The sequence below is a fragment of the Ambystoma mexicanum genome, chromosome 3q (genome assembly GCF_040938575.1).
Source record: "Ambystoma mexicanum isolate Mex_15411 chromosome 3q, UKY_AmexF1_1, whole genome shotgun sequence".
In the NCBI taxonomy this organism is placed as follows: domain Eukaryota; kingdom Metazoa; phylum Chordata; class Amphibia; order Caudata; family Ambystomatidae; genus Ambystoma; species Ambystoma mexicanum.
The window spans coordinates 796337467-796357444 of NC_090926.1; the positions used below are offsets into that span (position 1 = coordinate 796337467).

At 48.2% G+C, this 19978-nt stretch overlaps 1 protein-coding gene across 4 annotated transcripts in view; it reads left to right on the top strand.

Moving 5' to 3' along the window:
- Positions 1-19978, top strand: part of EME1 (essential meiotic structure-specific endonuclease 1) — a 313316-nt gene that overhangs the window by 94386 nt on the left and 198952 nt on the right. For all 4 annotated transcript variants that reach the window (XM_069654873.1, XM_069654874.1, XM_069654875.1 and 1 more), the window contains exons 2-3: positions 12702-13486; positions 13947-14074. In XM_069654873.1, coding sequence (XP_069510974.1) covers positions 12727-13486; positions 13947-14074 — 888 coding nt within the window. In that variant the 5' untranslated portion in view covers positions 12702-12726. The remainder of the gene's footprint in view (positions 1-12701; positions 13487-13946; positions 14075-19978) is intronic.

A 19978-nucleotide genomic window follows, 5' to 3' on the forward strand; every position in this document is an offset into this window, starting at 1 on the left:
TTCTCAGTGGCAGAAGGGGATCACTAGTACTAGTGACCAACAGGCAGTGTCAGAGTAGGTTCTTTAGTAGCAAAAGTCAGAGCTCCTTAAGAAGACTGGGCAAACGGGTGAGTATGCTACTTCTGAGTTGGCAGAGGGTCCAGAGGCTTCGCAGAAGATACCCTAGCAGGATTCTAGCAGTTTCAGTTAGATACAACCAGCAATTCTTCTCACTAGGCCTGGGCCAAAGTCAATGGTTCAGAATCTTTGTATATGAAAATTTGACCAGATGGGGACGGTATCCAGGTGGCTAATGAGTTGCTTGTTCCCACCAAACTCGAGGGAAGAAGTTAACCTTTAAGGGCTTCTGTTAACCGGAGTTTCAGGCAATTCGGACCTGCAACAGGGCTTCACCGGTCTTCCAGGAGTTGCAGCAGTCCTCTTCCTTCAGCTCGTCTTCTGTTCTTTCGTTCCAGTGGTCGACTCTGTTTAAAAGCAGGTCTCTGGGACTTGGAAAGCAGTTTTCCCCCATTCATTCTACCCTGGCTGTCACTCACACAATAGGGTGGCTGTCCTTGACGGACAGCCAGCAGGCCAATCACGCCAGAGTGCATTCAGGTCTCCTAGGAGACTAAGCACAGGGAGTTTCAGGCACCACCCTCACATCCTGTCCACCCCAGACACTCGGGCGACAGAGGAGGGCTTCAGCACTGAAGCCCGCCAAAGGCCAACGAACAAAGGGACCAAACCTGGTTTGGCGCGCAGAGACTAACACAAGAAGGACTTTTCCTAAAAGAAATGGCGAAATAAGATGACCGGAGTCTGTTTTTACAGATAGGTTTGGGCGCCATATTGAAAAACATGGCTGACCGAATTTTTAGCTACCGTTGTTAGCAGTCGGGAAAAATCACAGTAGTTGATCTAAACCACTGCCACCAGCCATTTAAAGTAGGAAAAGGTAACATTTTACTGTTGCATGAGTGTTTTGACTCGGGGGAAGCTAGGCAACCCCTCCAGCACTCTATAGTAAGATAGTGTATGCTGGCAGAGTAAATTTAAAGAGACTAGTAAAGTCAATTTAACTTTACATACTCTGGGAGACGGTAGTCAGTCCCAGAGAAGGTATTTAAACCTTAGGGAGTCTGAAAGACACCCCTGTGCCACTGCACTGAAGGTGCTGTGTGACACATAGAAACAGATGATGCCACTGGAGTTGTATTAGAACTCCATAACCAAAGAACACAAAAGTAAAACACACACAAAATACATGGAAGAGTGGGGTAAAATGCTCACACTCTTAGGTAAAAAATCAAATCCTAGAAATCCAGCAAAGTTGCTGGAGGTCTCATAAGGAAAGGGAAATTAGCACATATTGAGAATTCTCCCTAACAAGCACTCTGAGGGGACTTTTCAGACTCGATTCGTGTCTCTGGAGATCCATCAAGATGCCAACGAAGTTTCAGCGAGATTCGGAAGACCGTTCACCACACAGTGGCTCGAGGTCCTAGGGTATTGTGGTATTGCAGCAATGCAAGGTCACAGCAACCGTGGGATGGCTCAAAATGCAGGTCTTCTAGAGTCTAGTGGGTTTCACCAGGCTCTGGGTCGGAGTCGTCATTTTCGGAGTCCCGAGGTTGATTGGAAGGAAGGGCTACAGCAGACTCCGGTTACACAGCAGGTTCTCCGGTCGCTGGAAATCGTTTCCGACACTTTTCCTTCATTCTCCTCTTCGGTTTCAGTTCCAGTGGTCGACTACTCTTCAGCTTCCAGGTTCGCAGTATTTATCAGGAATTACAACACAACCTTTGTATTCTCTCCCCGCATTTTACAAGAAGGGGCGGTCTGGTTGTCCAATCCGGATAGCTGGCCCCCCACTGGGTTTTGTCCACATTCAAGCAAGGTGGAAAACAAAGGGCTGCAGAGTTTTTTGGACTCCTCCCTCACTTCCTGTCCTCACAGGCAAACTGGAGCCTAGGCAGGGAGTATAGGGGACTCCCGCCGTAGATAAAAATGAATTTCACACCCTGGATGTCAGGGGAAGGAACAAGAAAGGACAAGAAGCGCTAAAATGGCAAACAAAGAAGATGGGCTATTTTGGTAATATGATCACCCTTAGGTGCCTTTACTGCAGCTGTGCACACAGCCCGCGGTAAAGGTGCACCAAATTAATACAAAGTATCTCTGCCACCAGCCATTGAAGGTAAGATTTTCCCTGTAACAGAATTTTTACAGTTTTAGTCTGAAAGGGGATACATTGTAACTCCACATTAGATGGGGTGTGCTGGCTTTACAGAATGAAATGTAAAAGGGATCCAAAGATCCTTTCTACCCTTCGGAACTGTACTTCTCTCAAAGTTAGCAAAAGAAAGTTAAAAGGAGAGCTGCTAGGGCAACCCAGCAACAACAGGCACTTATTGCCATTAAGTTGTTAGAGGATAACTAAAGAGTAAAAGATTCTGTGAATGTGGAAAAAGTTTCCCACTCACTGGGGTATTAAGGAAAAATATCCCACTAGTAAAGCAAAAAGATCTGGTCAGGAAGATTTACCAGTTCTGTGAAAGTCTTACCTAAGAGCAAGTTAGCAAAGCACTTGGCTCGCAACCTGCAACTTTAGTGCTACGGGTGGTGTGGTATCTAGCTTAGCAGAATCCTTGAAATTTAGTGAATAATCTTTAGTTAAAGTGATGGTTAACACGCATACCTATAAAATTGAGCAAGTGTTGAAACCTATGCCCTCTTAATTCTGCGCTCCACATTGCACAACCTAAGAGCACAGGGATTACATCACTAATTACACCAATGACATAGAGTGCATTCATGATATCACAGGAAAATACCTGTCAGAATAAGAATTTCTCTTGGTATTTTTCAAGACATATGACAAATATATTGAATAGGTGCATGTGTAGTACATGCAAATGGAGATGTTATTGGTAGGACCAGCATCACCACAACCCATGCCACGGACAGTGTGACCAGTGGCCTATGGACCAGTTGTGGGGCAAAAGTGGAAATATCCAGTGATGTTATCAAACTGTGTAACAAGATAGTGCTCTTAGTTAAGGCGGTCTAGCTTGCAACATTTGCAGAAATTCATGGATTTTGTTGCATTAAACCATCATCATAACGTCACTTAAACTAAAGTTTTTGCACTGATTATATAAATATGTGTGCACCTGTGAAGCAAAGGTTGTGTGCACCTGTGAAGCAAAGGTTGAGGTTACTGTCTATAAAATGGAGGTCGCTACACCTCATTTTTTTTAAAACCTTCACACAACATTGTCGCAATATAAAATCAAACCAATATTAAAACTAAATCCAACCTTTTCTTTTTAACATTTTCTTTATTAGCATTTCAAGTAACAACATAGCAATCATCCAGACAACCAAACCCTCCCTCCCCCCGGTACACATGTAAGGTAGCGTCCTAAACCAGAGCTATCTTGAGCGACGAGGCCAGTGTCTTTCTGAGGATCCTCCCAGTTTAATCTCCAAGTCGTCCATGTCACACATGTCAACATATTGATTCCTTGGACATAGTTCTAAGAAGGGGATGAAGGCTGCACTCCAGGGACCGAACGGACAGGAGACCCCTGCACCAGAAGGGACCCCAGACTCTTCCCCTCCCGGCTGGCCAAGAAGATATGACATGTATGCATCCCACATCCGGCTGTCGCTTCGGCAGTTCCCTCTCACCGCATCCCATCTGGTTTCCATATCATTACAGTATAGTATGTCCGTCGACCATTGGGCGATTGTTGTACTCCGCCCACTCCATAGCTACCCGCCTTTTTGCCAGAATTAAAAGAAGACTTACCAACTTCCTAGTTTCTTTAGGCATCTGCTCTGTGTACCCTAACAGGGCTATCACTGGATCCCGCACAAGCCTTTGCCCACAATTCCCCCTATCACCACAAACACCCCTTGCCAGAATTGCACCAACTTCCTACACTCCCAAGCCACATGGAGAAAACCCACCATCTCCTGTCCACATTTGAGACAAGCCCCAGACCTTTGGGGAAAGTAATCTTTTAGCTGAGCGGGAGAGTAGTAACACTGGTGCAAAAACTTAAAGTGGACCAGTTTAAAGTTCGAGTTAACCGCCCCCTTCTTGGTCATCTCACAACAGTACTCCCACATGCTTACAGAGATATCCCGCCCTAACAACCTCTCCCATGATTCTTTGGGCGACCTTCCACCTACTAGTTTGGCCTGCAAGGCTAGTTTGTACAATCCGGAGAGCACCGTTTGCCCAATACCTCCCCCAGCACCTTATGAAGCAAAGCATCCACTGCAGGCGGTTCCGGGAAAGAGGGGAGCAGCCGCTGCAATGTTCCCCTCAGCCTACAGTACAAGAATACATCCACAGCCGACATGACCCCTTTCTCCCTCAACTGATCCAAGGAGATGAACCTCCCACCCGGAAACAGGTCTCCCAACCGAGTGACACCCAGCTTTTTCATAGTGGCCACATAGCACGCCTCACTGGTCAGAGGAACGCCAGGGATGAATATTGGTGGAATTTCTGGCGAATAAAGTACACTCCCAACGGGCGCACGTCCCAAAGTGGACCAAGCCCAACACGTAGATAACAGACTTGCTAGTGTTTATTTTAAGCCCCGAGAGGTCACCAAAGCGCTGGAGATTCCGCATGACCGGGTCCAGATTGACTTCAGGATGGCGAATAAATAGAACCATATCATCTGCATACAATGATATTATCACCTTATGGGTATGCAGTTGGATTCCCCGATGTAAGTGAAATTCCCGAACCCATTCAGCCCCTGGCTCCATCGCCAAGGCGAAAAGTAGGGGAGACAACGGGCAGCCCTGACGCGTCCCCCGCTCAAGCGGCAACTCCCCTGTGGTCTGCCCATTCACCCTCACCTTAGCCACTGGGTTGGTATACAAAAGTGAAACCAAGGAGATGAAAAAGTTGCCCAAGCCCAGTCTGCGCAGTACTATAAATAAAAACGGCCATTACACGGAATCAAACTCTTTAGCGGGGTCCAAAGGACCGTGACCGCCGGATCCTCCTATGGTAATGCCGCAATCAGACCGAACATCCTCCGCAGACCGAACGAAGGCGAACAACCTGGAACAAAACCTGCCTGATCGGCCCACACCAGAGTTGGCATCAGCGGTGCTAGCCGCCTCGCCACAATCTTCGCTAAGATCTTATTATAGAGATTAATAAGCGAAACCGGCCGGTACAATGATCAGTCATCTTCTGGTTTACCCGGCTTCAACAGCACAACCACAACAGCCTCTCTAAGGGAATCAGGCAATCGGCCCAAGGATACCGCCTCTTGGTATACCCGCAAAAAATATGGCACCAAGCTTTCCGCATAACACTTATAAAATTCAGCGGTAAAGCCGTCAGGACCTGGGGATTTCCCACCCAGCAGTGACCTAATGGCATCCACCACCTCTTCCAACGCCACCGGCCTATTCAACCAGCCCCTCTGTTCCTCCGAGCACCAATATAGCCCAACCTCATCAAGGAACGCTTCTATATCTGCACGCGCCACTGACAGGCGGGATGAGTATAACCTACCGTAAAAGTCCTGGAACTCATGAAGTATCCCTTTATCCTCGTCGTGAACGACTCCCCCTTCATCTGTGATCCCCGTCACTCTATTCTCCCGGCCGCCCCTTCGAGTGACTCGTGTGGGCCTGCCCTTCCCAGTACTGCCGAGGGGCCACCCTATCCCACATAAACTTAACCTCCCGTTGAGCCAGGGTGTTAAACTCCTGTAACTTCTGCTTGATACCTCCCCTCTGAGCCGCATTCGGAACAGGTGCCTCTTCCTGCAGAACCTGTATTTCGTCCTCCGTGACCGCCAGATCCTTCCGTAACTTCTTTAGAATCCCCAGTTCTTTAGCAATACACTCGCCCCTGATCACACACTTAAACCCTTCCCACAGAGTACCGTCAGACGACACAGACCCATCATTGGCCTCGAAATACGCCTCTATAGCCTTCAACAGTTCCTCCTTAAAAACCACATCTGTGAGTACCTCACTCTTAAACCGCTAGGGGGGCCGCACCCTATCACAAACCTCTACTCGAGTCGACAACAGGACAGGAGCATGGTTCGATAAAGTGCGGGCCAGAATGCCGACCCCCACAAACCGACCATTAATTGCACGGGTCACCAGGAAATAATCTAACCGGGATGCCGAACCATGCAGAGCGGAGTAGTGCGTAAACTGATGCGCCCCAGGATTTCTCACCCTCCATATATCTTCCATATCCCACACCGGGAGCATGCTCCGGATTCTAGAGGACGCCTTACCACCAGAGCGCACTGCATCGCCCATCCTATCAAGCGAGGTATTCAGGACTGAGTTGAAATCCCCTGCCCAAATAATTTCCCCATCGGGAAGAGCCCCCAATTATTTCTCCACCCAGTCAAGTGACTCCACCGTATCGTGATTATGACCATAGTAACTTAACAATGTATATAACTTCCCCTGAACCACCCCCTGCACCACCAGAGCCCTACCTTCTTGATCTTTCACAACCTTGACCAGACGGAAACCCACTGACCTATGCACCAGAATACACACTCTACTAGAGTAAGAGAAATAGGAAGAACAATACCTATGGCATCCCCAACTCTTACCAAACTTAGACTCGCTGGTCGCAGTCAAATGGGTCTCCTGAAGGAAAGCCACCCCCACCATATGGCGCTCCAAGTAGTGTAGAACTTTCCGGCATTTGGGCCAACTTTTCAGGCCCCTGACATTCCAAGTCATAAAATTCAGCGTCGCCATTTGAGAACACTAGAGCACCTACTGACCCACCTCCACTCAGCTCCACAAGCGTCCAGACCTTCCATGTGTACCCCCAAATCCCCCAGTGCCGCCCTCCCGCCCCCCACTCAACCAGCAACCCCCCAACCTGCCGGTGATTCCCTTCCCTACCCAACCCCACCACCCCATAGACCCCTCCCACAACTTCAAATCCCCACCCACCAGGCCGAAGACCCCAACATTCCGGCCCCCCGACCCCTATCAACTTAAGCACACACAGCTTTCGCACAGGGAGCAGCTAGGAGCCCAACCCTCCCCGCACCCCACCAAGATGGGTATCTCCGTGCTCAGAGAAGCCCCCAGTATCACAAGTAACTGCTACAACAGGAGATCATACTCTGCCTTAACTCATTCAATCACCATCCGCCCGTGCCCTACGCGACCGCAGCAACATGTCGAGGAAAGAGGATGCCTCCTCCGGAGTTTGAAAAAAAAAAACATTTGCCCTCATGCACCACCCGCAGCTTAGCCGGAAACAGCATGGCATATTTTAAGCCCCTTTCCCTCATCCTCTTCTTGACGTCTATAAAGGTTTTTCTGGTCGCCTGCACCTTATCTGAGAAGTCTGGGAATAGTTTGATGACATCCCCCTTATACGACAAGGCGCCCTTCTGCCTGGCCTTACTAAGCGCCATGTCTCTGTCCCGATAATTCAATAACCAGGCTATCAAGGGGCGGGGCACCCGGGATCGGTTTCCGTCCACTTGGAATCCTGTGAGGACCTGTTGAGCACACATATCGGGGAAAAACCCTCAGAGCCTAATGTTTCTCGAAGTATGTCCTCCACCAACAACTCCATGTTCCCCTGGTTCTCCGACTCTGACAGGCCAACAATATGAATATTATTTTGACGGGACCGCAATTCCAAATCCTCTTGCTTCTCTCTGAGTTCCTTTAAGGCTCTCCTAACCTCAGACATTTCACCCGGCACTGTTGCCGCCATTCCCTCCACACTTGCAAGGCGCCCCTCCGCTTCATCCAGTCGCTCCCCGTGCCGGTCCAAACGGACCTGCATGTGGTCCACCTTGCAATTCAGAGTATCCAGTTTACCATCCAAGGACTGGATTCCCGACTGCAGCTGCGTGAACATGACTTTAATTGTCCTGAAAGGCGGCCGCTGGATCGGGACCCATCTCCGCGGCGTGTGACACCCCATTTTCGTTCATTGCAGCACAGTCCTTGGGCCGCACGGGCGCCTCAAAGTTCAACTTAGTCTGATTTTTGCCCCCCTTTCCAGATTTAGACATGGCTGGCGCGACAGGGTGATCCAGACAGGGCGTCACTTATGCGCATCAAGGGCGACCAGATCAGGCCCCCACACTGGGCTCTAGGGCAAGGACACCCAGCGTGGGTACAAAAAAAAAAAAAGAGAAAGGTCCTTCCCCCAAAGCCGCCTTGCACCCGATTCTGGGGGGGTGGGGAACATGTTGTATGCACCAGAGGGTAAATATATTTCCAAGGGGCAGCCAACAGGAGTTCTCAGGGAGCCAGGGGCAGCCACACTCCGAGTGCTGCAGATAAGACAGCACCCCCCCAGCTGCAGCCCCCACCAAGCCCACCACTGATCTCCAACGCAGGGTCCTGTCGCCAGGTGCACGGAAGCCAGGGAGGCCAGGCACCCCCCAGTCCGGGCAGCCGCGCTGCGCCGTGAGGCCCCGAGGCAATCCGCCCTTCTAGGATCAGTGCGCCGCAGCAGCCACCCCCGGGAGCCAAAGCGCCCAGGGGTCCCCTGCCGCTCAGTCCATCTGTCTGGGCGAGCCTCCGGCTCTCGCTCCATCCTCCCGGCTCGGCGGCTCGTAGCACGCAGTGCCGACTCCTCTCACATCGGCGTCCGACCAGGGAGGGAGGACGCCGCAGCCCCCAGGTCACGCGCTCGGGCAAAGAGCCCCGCTGCCCGTCCACCCGCAGCTCTCGCCGGCCTGGCACACCTGGCTCTCCCAACGTTCTGCCAGCACTCCCCCCGCCAATTTCCTCCAGCACCGTTGGTCCGCGGGGGAGTGCCAGTTGGCCACGGCTCCTCATACCTGCCGCCACCACTCCAAGACGTCTCACCCTTGAGGGTCCGCCGCGCCTCCTCCACCTCCAACAGGCTCAGACCCTCGAGCGCTCACCCCGCACCGGCAGGCACCACACACTCGCGTAGCTTCCCCAGCTCAGCACCGGCAATGGGGTCGGAGCACCGCCCCTTTCCCTCCTCACTGCACAGGCCTCAGCCACCGCTTCGTGCCGCAGTTCCCTCTCGGTTCAGCACCGTTTTCCACCCGGGGGTGGGCCCCTCGACCCACAGCACTATCAGGCAGAGACCCTCAGAAAGGGCTTCCTCCTTACAACACGAAGAATGCCGGTTTAAAGACAGGATGTACGGGGTATGAGGGAGCTTCACAGGCTTGCGGCCATCTTGGCCGGCTCACAAGCGCACCCCCAAAAAAACGAAATCCAACCTTGTGATCAGTGGCCCGGTACATCTTCATAGATGGGAATAAATGTTACAAAAGTTTTTTCTAAGCAAACTTTAAAAAACACAAACACACCCCTAAACCTTGCTCAACTTATCCTGTTAAAAAAAAAAGCAGACATGGTTTGCTATTTTGCCTTCTCCAAACCACCCCTATGACAACTGGAACAGCTTCTATGTTACTGCAGTTGATATGAAACATACATCTGTCTTTATAAATGTGAATACCTCACAGCTTGGGGTCTACTTTGCATATTTGTTGCCAGATGATGGCAGCAAATTAACAAGGCTCTCTCTAAAGAGTACTTGTTTTCTCAACCTCGTCTCAAAACGGTGCTAATTTGCCTGTATTGATCTACTACTTAGATTGTTTACAGACCCCATTGGACCATTTTAGGATACGTTTGGGATAGAGCAGTCTGTCATTTGTTGGGACCTGCCCCTCTTGCAGTGCCTCCTCATCATGATTCCCTCTCGGCGTTGCAGGTGAACACGGCACTCCAGGTAAGGCTGTGCATGGGCTGCCTCCATTTCGGCCAGCAGTGGCCACGGCAAGCCCCCGCCATGCCCCGAAGCGTCCCTCTCCTGCGGCTCCCCTTCCCTCCCGCCTCCCTGCCCACCCCCGTCCAGTGATTGGTCAGGCTGAGGCCTATGTTTTTAATATGGAGTTGCCAGCGCTCCCTGCACGCCTGATTCCATCTCGGCGTTGCAGGTGAGCACGGCACTCCAGGTAAGGCTGGGCATGGGCTGGCTCCATTTTGCCCCTGCAAGCCCCCGCCACGCCCCGAAGCGTCCCTCTCCTGCGGCTCCCCTTCCCTCCCTCCTCCCGCCTCCCTGCCCACCCCCTCACCCCCATTGGTCCAACAAGACTCTTAAGCCACCTTCCCAGGGCAGCCCCTGCCCGGCAGCCCCTACAGCTAAGGACCCCGAGGCGAAGGACGGATACACGAAGTGTCTGCAAGTGTCAGCAGGGGAAGCCAAGGAAGCCAGCAGACACCAACAAAACTGTGAGTGTGGCAGGGGTGAGGTGTAGAGCAATCACTCTACTCCAGAAAGCCCCTGTCACTCTACCTTACCTTCCGTAGTGTAGACTGCCATAGACTTTAATTATATATACTTATGAAGACTTGTGACCACTGTAAATGGAATGTAAATGTTGCCATGAGATGAATATGCTAGTGCCACACATGTATGGAACTGAACCCTAGCTTGCGTCGCATCTAGATAGAAGTGTGATTGCTAGCATGTGCCACACTCGTATGGAATTCTGAACTTTGGCTTCCGTCGCTTCTGGGTGGAAGTGTGAGTGTCGGCATGTGCCGCACCTAGATGGAATCCCATAATTGCAATATTAGCATATACCACACTTAGATGGAATTTCTCAAGCCTAGTCTGCGCCAGATCTAGACAGAAATGTGATTATTAGCATATATGATTCTCAGCATGCACCACACTTAGAATTCTTAACCTAGCTTGCGTCGCATCTAGACAGAAATGTGATTGTTAGCATATGCCACTCTTGGATGGAATTTCTCAAGCCTAGTCTACGCCAGATCTAGACAGAAATGTGATTGTTAGCATATGCCACACTTGGATGGAATTTCTGAAATGTGACTGTTGGCATATATGATTCTCAGCTGTTAGCATGTTCCACACTTAGAATTATGAACCTAGCTCGCGTCAAATCTAGATAGAAATGTGACTGTCTGCATGTGCCACACCTAGATGGAATCCCACAATTGCAAGGACAGCAATGCCAACTAACCAACCAACTAACAATTCCATCCCTCTGCATACACCTCTCAAACTATAACCAAACACAACCACAAACCTAAAACGCAGCAATCCGCACAAACTTCACAACAATGCAACAACAAAACAAACCACACATAGACTTGCACAACAGCACACGACGACTACGGACCACAAAACACCCCAAGCCCAGCCAACGGACCCACCGGGTTGAGGCTATCAACAGCACATCACTGCTTTCTTGCACTTTTCCAGCTTATTCCCACTAACCCACCCCCTCTCCTCCCCTTTTTCAGAGCCGCCAGAGCGTCAGGGGACCACTTCGCTGGTGATAGTGCGCGGTACAAATGTCCTTTAACTTTAACATCTTGACCTCCACTGATTTCATGTAGCTCCTCCTCTTCTGATTTTGGTCCTCCTGGGAGTTATCTCAGAAAGAACCTGAGGCTGTGGCCCGAGGAGCGAACACATTTTAACTTCCTTTTCTAGATTTACTAGTAGGTTTGTAGATGCTTTGGTGGATGCTACTAGTTTTTGGTGTAATTTCTCTTCTTAGTTCCTGTTACAAAATAAACACAGGTAAGCCAGAGCTTCAAAGAGGTTTTTACTGAAATCTGTAATGTTCTTGTCCTTCTCCTTGAAGCAACATTGGGTAGAGTAGAGCCCAAAGTTGCCGAGCACCAGAGCGAAGATGCAGAAGAAGCCAACTGTGGTGCTCAGCAAAACCCTACCATTTTTGCATAGTGCAGAGATAGGGTGCCACTCGAGAAAGCCTTTCAAGACTTTGCGTAACCATTGTTTTATGAAGCCACGGGCAGGCTGACACAGCCCGGCCTTCAGGCATAAAGAAAATACATTCACTGGAAACTACGGATCCCCATCTTTTTAAAATATTTTTGAGCCTTCAATTTCTGTAAGACTTCAGACATCGAATCCAGGCAGCCTCCTCAGCCTCTTGCATCAGCCATGAGGCCCAACAGTCAGCAAGTGTGAACAGCTGCTTCACACTTCCATATCTCACCTCTCAACAATTCCATTGTTGTAAAATCACTGTAAAAATGCACAATTTGTTCTGAATTGTTAGACATGTTTTTAGTTTTCGAAAGGCTACCACTTTGTTATGCCTTATATTGTTGTGCCATCCAGGCACTGATGGGACCACCTTGTGAACACTGCCTATTTTGAAAGACTGAATAGCTTGGGGTAACCTACGAGTGTGAAAGTCAGTTGATGCATTTGCCGCCACCCCACCCACATCCAGCAGGGCCAGATTTTATGTTTTTGAACCCATAATGGTTCTCCTGCCAGCACTCTATGCAGCTGCTTATGAATGCCATGCCTTATAAAAGCACCAAGCCTGCTAAAGATATGTAAATGAAAGTAACTCTGGCCCGAGCTGCTCCGCCACATCATTACTGTAGAAAAGAACAAGCAGATGCGTTTTTCAGTTATTGGGTACCTCAGTTAGATTTAGCATGATCAACGTACATAAGATGTCCAGTGTGAAGTTTCTTTTACTCCCTTTCATGAAGAGACTAGTTTAGCAGGTTGCACAAGTCTGCTCAGTTTTAGACCCTGTTGGATTTACTTCTAAATGGTTGAACTTTGATGGCAATGACAGTTCATGGTTTGTCATAATTGAAAACTAATTACTGTAATTTGACATTTTTGACGCGCCACTGTCTTCTCATTGCAGGTTTGATCAAATTTGCGCTCCTCAGATGGGACCGCAGAAGGTTCTTGACGAGTCCAGTGAAAGTGACCATGAGCATCTACCAAGGTTTGGTTTCCTGCAGCAGCAGAACAGCACCTCTTCTCCTCCAGTGAACAATGTCATCCTTCTAGAAAGTTCTGACTCTGGAAAATCTGATTCTTCCTCTCCTGACCGGGAGATTTCTCACAGTGCCAGAAAGAACCAATCTTCAAACAGAGCCTTTGGCCCAGATATCACTATGATCAGCAGTGAAAGCGAGGAGGAAGAGATTGTTTCCCTCTCGGAAAGGCTGAAAGGCAGATTTACATCCACTGAGTCCTTCCCCAAGCGACTTGCATCCACTGGGCCCAAACCTGGAAGTGCCATTTTCCCCTGTGATGATGGGGATATACCAGCAATTACAGCCAGATTGGAGACGGCACAGATGTCACTGGAGGCAAGGGGTGTGCAATTACCTATCAGTCGTCCAGATGGTTTACATCAGGCCCCCAAAGAAACCAAATCTCACATGGCTACTGTTCACAAATCCCATTCTTGGGGCTCCAGTGCTCAGCTACAAGCAGCAGAAATGCTTGTAGGCCCCCCGCAGAAGAAGGTGAAACGTAGCGTGGAAGACATTGAGACAGGCCGCCAGGAAGCGCTGAAGAAGAAGAAAGAGCGTGAGATTCAGGAACAGGAGAAAGCAAGGAAGAAGGCACTGGCAGAGGCTCTCAAGGCCCAGCGACCAGAGGAATGTTTAAAACACTTGCAAGTGCTGATTGATCCAGGTACTTCTGCAACCCAGGGCTTAATGTAGGATAGTGGTAGGGTATTGTACAGGGCATACTCTTAAAATGGATGTGACAACCACAAGAACAGCACAAGGACTATGAAATCTGAAGCGGGAGAGTCAAATAGTGGGGCCAGAGGAAGACCAGAATTAAAAGCAGATAATTGAAGGGGGGGGATACCTTTACTAGTGCAGTAAAGAAAAGCCATACAGTGTGATGCAGAATGGGCAAAGGAAAGAACCAAACCGGTTGAGAGCGAAAAAGCTAGGTGCTTTTTTTCAGCAATTCTGATCTTGAAGGTCAGTGATGGGTGGGGTGGGTCTTTTGTTGAAACTGGACCAAATACTATATCCGCTCTCTTGCAAACATGGAGGGAGGGGGTGGAGGTTCTACTCGTGTCTGTCTTAGGTGTAAAGGTTGGAATCCATGTAAAACTTGTTCCATACCCTTTTCCCAGCTCTCTTGCAGGTGGAGGGTGGGGGCCTTCTACTCAGTGCCTTGCAGGCCATGGAGTGCAGCTGTGTGGTGGATAGCCGTCCAGTGCCTTGCAGCATTTCCTGGAGGAGGAGGACACAAGACCTGCAGGTATGATGGCTCTGAAGTTTGGTCTCTGTTGGGGTGTTCCTGCGGGTTCAGAGCTCTGTGAGCCATCTTATGAACGTTCAGATAATCTGCTTTACATCAGCTAATCACTGAGACCTGGAGCTGTTGTCAGGCCTCCCCAAAGGAAAGCACCATCCACCTATACTCAAATGGTAACTGGGAAAAAATAGAATTAGAACAAAAGAATAATCCGAACTGGACATGAGACATCATTGATTTCTATATGAAAAAACACAGTCAGACTTGATGGTCATTCACAGTCATGTTTGTCTTTTATGTGATTAAGACATTGAGCAGTTTAAATGTACAAAACGCCAAAAACTATGCCTTTCAAAAACAAAACATTATCAATAAAAGCTCTTTGCCTCTCATAAAGAACTTGGTTGATATGACTATGATGATACCAAAGATAAAGAAAGTTTATTTTATTTGTCGCATTATACAGTCAACTTTTAATACTTCGTCATCCCACATTAAAATATCATGAAAAATATTAAAAACATCCTCTGATAAAACACCATTTCAACATGTTAGAATATTATAAAATTCAACTTAAAAAGGAAAAGAATTACAGCACTGCAAAAGCCTTACAAAGAAGGATATTAATGATTATCGTCCTCACATTGATCTCATGACAAAATGCCAAATATGGTCCCAATTTTCCTCCAGAATAAAGTAAGAATATACACCCTTTGTGATTACCATAGAAAATTTATTAATCAGAGATTCAGTAGATACACCTTAGTACAGTTTTGCCAACCCCAGAAAATCTACAGGGAGATCTTACTGAAAAGTCTGACATCCATCATGCCTCTTTATTCAAGATGGTTCAACCTTCTAGTTCCATACTTGGGCAGATCAGAGGGGTATTCTCCACAAATCCTGTTGTACTAATGTAAGTGGTCTTGAATAGTGCCTTTCTGCAACTATTTGCAGCATCGCTGCATGTGGCTTTGTAAGAAAAAGGGGCTTGGGGTTCATTAGTGGGAGGGGCAGATGGGAAACCTGTGGTGTTGATGGGTGCAGTTCAGCAGTACCCAGTTCTTGAGTGCAAATCTGCTTTGTGTAAATCTGGTGGAGAAACCTGGAATTATGTTATCCATAGGGAAGAACCCAAGATCTGATGGACTACAGCACTTTGGGTCTGGTTAGCCGCTTATGTGGGAGAGTGGATTCTAGCTAGAGAGCTTTGTCGTGGCTCGGTTAGTGTTGATGTGCTAACATCTAGGCCTGTTGACTCGGTTTCTGGGGGTTTGTGTATGTAGTGGAAGGTATTTGGAGATCTTGGAGGGAAGTTGGTTAGTCAGGTGGATGGGAAGGGGAGTAGGCTTTACAAGACAACCTGCAACCCTGCACTCCTACCACCATACCATTTATAGACTGGTTCCATTTCTATCTCCCAATCTTCCCTCTATCCCTCCCTCTCCCATTCCCCTCCCGCTCACCACCTCTCTATGAGGAACAAAAGAACCATTTGGGAGTTGGCAGATGAGGGAAAAGGTTGGTGTGGAAACTCGGACATTACCATCAGCTACATGCTAAGGGTTATGGGATACGAAAATGTAAGGTTCAGTGAAAGGGCAGCTTGTAATTTGAGGCCTGCAGTCAAACATTTCACCTTCTTTAGTATATTGGTTAGCAGACTGAGAGATGCTTCAGTCTCAAACCTTACTCTAAGATTCTCAGATGCAATGCTCATTGGCCTTCTGGGACATTTGCCTGTTGAGGCAGGACAAGGCATTTGTCAGGTATCGGTGATGGCAGTGGACAGAATCCCTGCTAGTTTTGTCCAGAGGTCTACCCTGCTGTCTGCCACAAGCTCCAAACTCTTCTCACACAGCACAAAAGAAAATTGGCCCTAAAGCCAACTGCCACCAACAGCCACAACCTGGTTTTGACACACAGGAGTGCGTTGGGTGCAGAATGGTGAAGAAACGTGTGCTTTCTTCACCATTTACACGTAAAATGGGTTTTCAGTGGGGGGTTTTGTTGAACTTTCCAATAAGACTGCAATCTCCAATTTGCAATCTCTGTCCCCTTGCTAGCTAAGGGTTTCCGGGATTTCCTCACAAGTGCCACAGCTAAATGTTGTGTAGTGCTTGGAAGGGTTTCCCTAACTCTTGACCCGACTCTCACAATGGTAAACTTCACAAAGTAGACTTGCTTCACTCTGAGGAAGAAATGGGGCTGGTCCTTAAGTGCAGCTTAAATACAAATCTCAACAGAATAAAGGAAGGTCCACACTGTATACTTATTATTGTATTAATGGAACAGATATATTGGGGGAGGTAGGATACAGAAGGACACACAGGAGAGGTACAGCTGTACAGAGTGGTGGGGAGAAGAGGTGTGGATGGTGTCTAGCAAGTCAGGTGGCGCGGGGGGCGACAGGATGGCCTAGGTGTGGAGAAGAGACTCCTTGAAGAGGTGGGTCTCCAGTTCTTCTTTGACTTGTGTGGGGGCAAATCTGATGCTGACGGGGAGGCGGTTCCATAGACCTGGGGCATATGCAGAGCAGGCTTGTTTTCTAATACTTTCCTTTTTGCAGGGGCAGATTTCAAGTCTGCACATGTCCCGGCTTCTGGTGATGAGCCGTCTACCTGAGATGCTGATATTCTCCGCAAGGTAGCTGGGTGACTTGGGTACGACTGCCTTATAGATGATTCAGCAAGACGTGAAGGTGATTCGTGCATGCAATGGGAACCAATGAAGGTCGATGAGGGCCGGGGTGATGCAGTCCTATCTGCATAGACCATTGATGAGGCATGGGGCTGCGTGTAGGACACTTCTCTGGGGCAAAAGGGAGGACAATGGGAGGCCTTTGAGGAGGGCATTTCCCCCATCCAGGTGGGATAGAACCAGTTGCTGAACTGTGGATCGAAAGCTGTCCTGAGGGAGGAAGGGCTTGACTTTCCACAGGAGATTGAGCTGATACCAAGTCATCTGAGTTTTCTTAGCTATGTGTGTCTTGAAGGAGAGGTGTCTTGTCGATGTGGAACCCGAGGGACTTGGCGCAGGAGGTGAGCTCTAGTGTGAAGCCCTCAAGATTCATGGTCGATTGCCAAGTCTGTATGTCTGGGTATTCGGTGTTGTTGGTGAGGAGTAGGAATTCGGTCTTGCAGGGGTTGAGCTTCAAGTATGCACTGGACATCCAAGATTGGATCAGCGAGAAGCCGGCGTTGAGCCTGTGGATGTCCTTGATAGACTTGATCTTTAGGCATAGCTGTGTGTTGTGATGAATCCTACAAACTCCTCACTAATTCCCTCGTTTTGGATGAAATGCTTGTAAATAAAAAGCATAATGGCTTTCATTGTGCGTTCGGCTTGGTAAAAATATCCGTAGCCCATAATGTCAAACAGGGGGAGCATGTGTTGCAGGGGTGTCCCCCGCTCCGCTAGTTCGGCATTTCAGGCTGTGGGGGTTGCAGGGGTGTCCCCCCCGCTTACATTAAATGTACAGCCAGGTACAAATGGAGAAATTCCAAAAAGCTTGAGTTACAACATGCGAGCAAGTCGGCTCTACTATTTTGTAATTTGAGCTTTTCGGAATGTGATCTTTCAACGTAGATCCTAATTCCCTGCCTAAAGTCTCCTTCCTGGTGGCCAGGGAAAGGCAGATGCTTCCTCATCCTGACCTTGGGGGTGGTGTTATGCGGGAGGATCACCTGGGAGGAGAAAAGGCTCAGGGGAGTGAGAGGATTCTGTGGGATGAGACACAGTATTTGTCTTCCTCTGGAAAGGGTAACTTTCATGCCAAAGTATGTAATGGCTTGTTGTAACAACCATCTTGCGGTATCACAAAATCCACATGTAAACAAGGGTATACAAACTCACAAAACCCTAGACCTTAGAGGAAATAAAAGCCTTTTAAGAACTCCAGAGATGTGTAAAACTAAAGACCTCCATTAAACCCAAAGGTATAGGAAAAAGGAATTCATAGATAATAACCTAAAAGAATTGCCTTTTCCTTTTCAATCAGATTTAGCAGCTAATCTTCATGATATTCCCTAAAAACCTGTTATAAAGAACAAATTGAGGTTTAGAAGTGAAAATCAAATAAGAAAACCTAACTGTCATTAGGGACTTCAAGTCCCATAATCCTCTAAGTACTGGGACGAGGAGGATTCTATAGGATTGGTCAGTTTACTAATGCAGATTACCCACATCTGGGGGACACTGAGAGCTTAAAAGGCCTGCTGGACGAGAGGGAAGATGTTGGTACCATTGCAAGGCAGAAAGCAACTGTCGGTTCTGAGAGGGTCTCTGCCTCTCAAATCCTAAATTGCAGAGATCTAGCAGCAGGAAGCTTGCCCTCTGGTGATCAAGTCTGCAGAGGCTGCGCAGCGGAAAGTGATGACTAGGGACGTTTTCCCTTCCCGGAGGCTGTTTTAGATGGCTGGCATGCAGCCAAGGGCCTCGAGGTCTCTGGTGGTTGGCGTGCACCAGAGAACCCCAGGAGCAACAAGGGCTCCATTACCAGATGGCGTTGGTGGCGGCGAACTAGAAGAAGAGATTTGCTGTATCGTGAGAAGCCAAAAGAAGAGGAATCCTGCAAGAGGAAGAGGAGAGCACGTTTTACCTGCTGAATTCACAGCCTGTGTGACCCCGGAGCACTCCTTCCCCGCTCGCCTATGTACGCTTGTGACTGAAAGTGACTGGAAAAGCAGTTTTGAAACTCACACTAACAACCCAAAGCAGAAGCAGCATTTGCAAGTGAGAGTGGTTTATAATGTACTTTTTAATACCGAAGTCTTAAAAAGCAGTGAAACCATATAATACAAAAGCCATCAGACAGTAATGTTATAAATTGGAGTCTATGGTAACATCAACAGTATAAAAGGGCAACATAGTTAAAAAAAAATAACACCTACAAGCATTTCCCAAGCCATGATAGGGCTAAAACAAGGCAGTAACAAAATAACAGATATTGCTAGCTGCGGCAAAGGGCCATTGAATGATTTATAGACCATGGCAATTGTTGCTCAAATATTACACAACCTGTGGTAAAAATGTGTATGAACTCACATTATCCAAGTCAATACCCTTTGCATATCATTCATTGGTTACTTGTGTAGTGGGGAAGCAAAAGTGTCACAAAGGCTGCCTTTCTGGGAGAGAGGGATCCAGAGGGAGAGGAGCATTGTTGTGAGAAGAGTATTACAAAGCACAAATATAAATCTTGTGTTTCCTAAAGCATTGTTGGAGGTTTTGAAGCTGCAGTCTTGTTGAACAATTTGAAATTGTGGTGACACATACATCAGACGGTATTTAACCCCAAAAGCACTTGTGGTTGTGAATTGCTGTTTGGGCAGAGGAGTATACCTGAACTTCAAGCTGTTGAAAAGTGGGCCTGGTGTAAGTAAAAGGGGTACTGATAAATATCATTTATGTTGAAGTTGATACTAAAAACATGTGTGGCAAAAATCATCCTGCCCAAGACACTCATTGATGCTATTGATGAACTGAAGAATTGTTCAAAGTAGGCAAGGAACCTTAGTTATAACTTTCTGTTGATAAATTGAAGTTCTACCAAGTGCAGTTGGAAAATGGAACTATATCAAACTCATTTGGAACTTTGGGCCTCATCACGAGTTGGGCGGTAACGCCGGCGCTATTAGGCCTGGCGCTAATAGCCCTACCGCCAAACCCCCTGGTGCTATTAGCGCCGGATCACGGGTTTGGCGAAAAGGTTATTGCCCATTCCCCATTGTGCCCATTCGGGAATTCCTCATTCCCCATTGGGCCCAATGGGGAAAATTCGCGCTATTACCGCCGGCAGATTTCCCGCCGAAAATCACCAATTTTGCAGCGGATTTCCCCTCAGCTTAAAGCTGGGGGGAAATCCGCCAAAGCCATGATCTGGCAGACCCTTAAATGCGGCCGTAA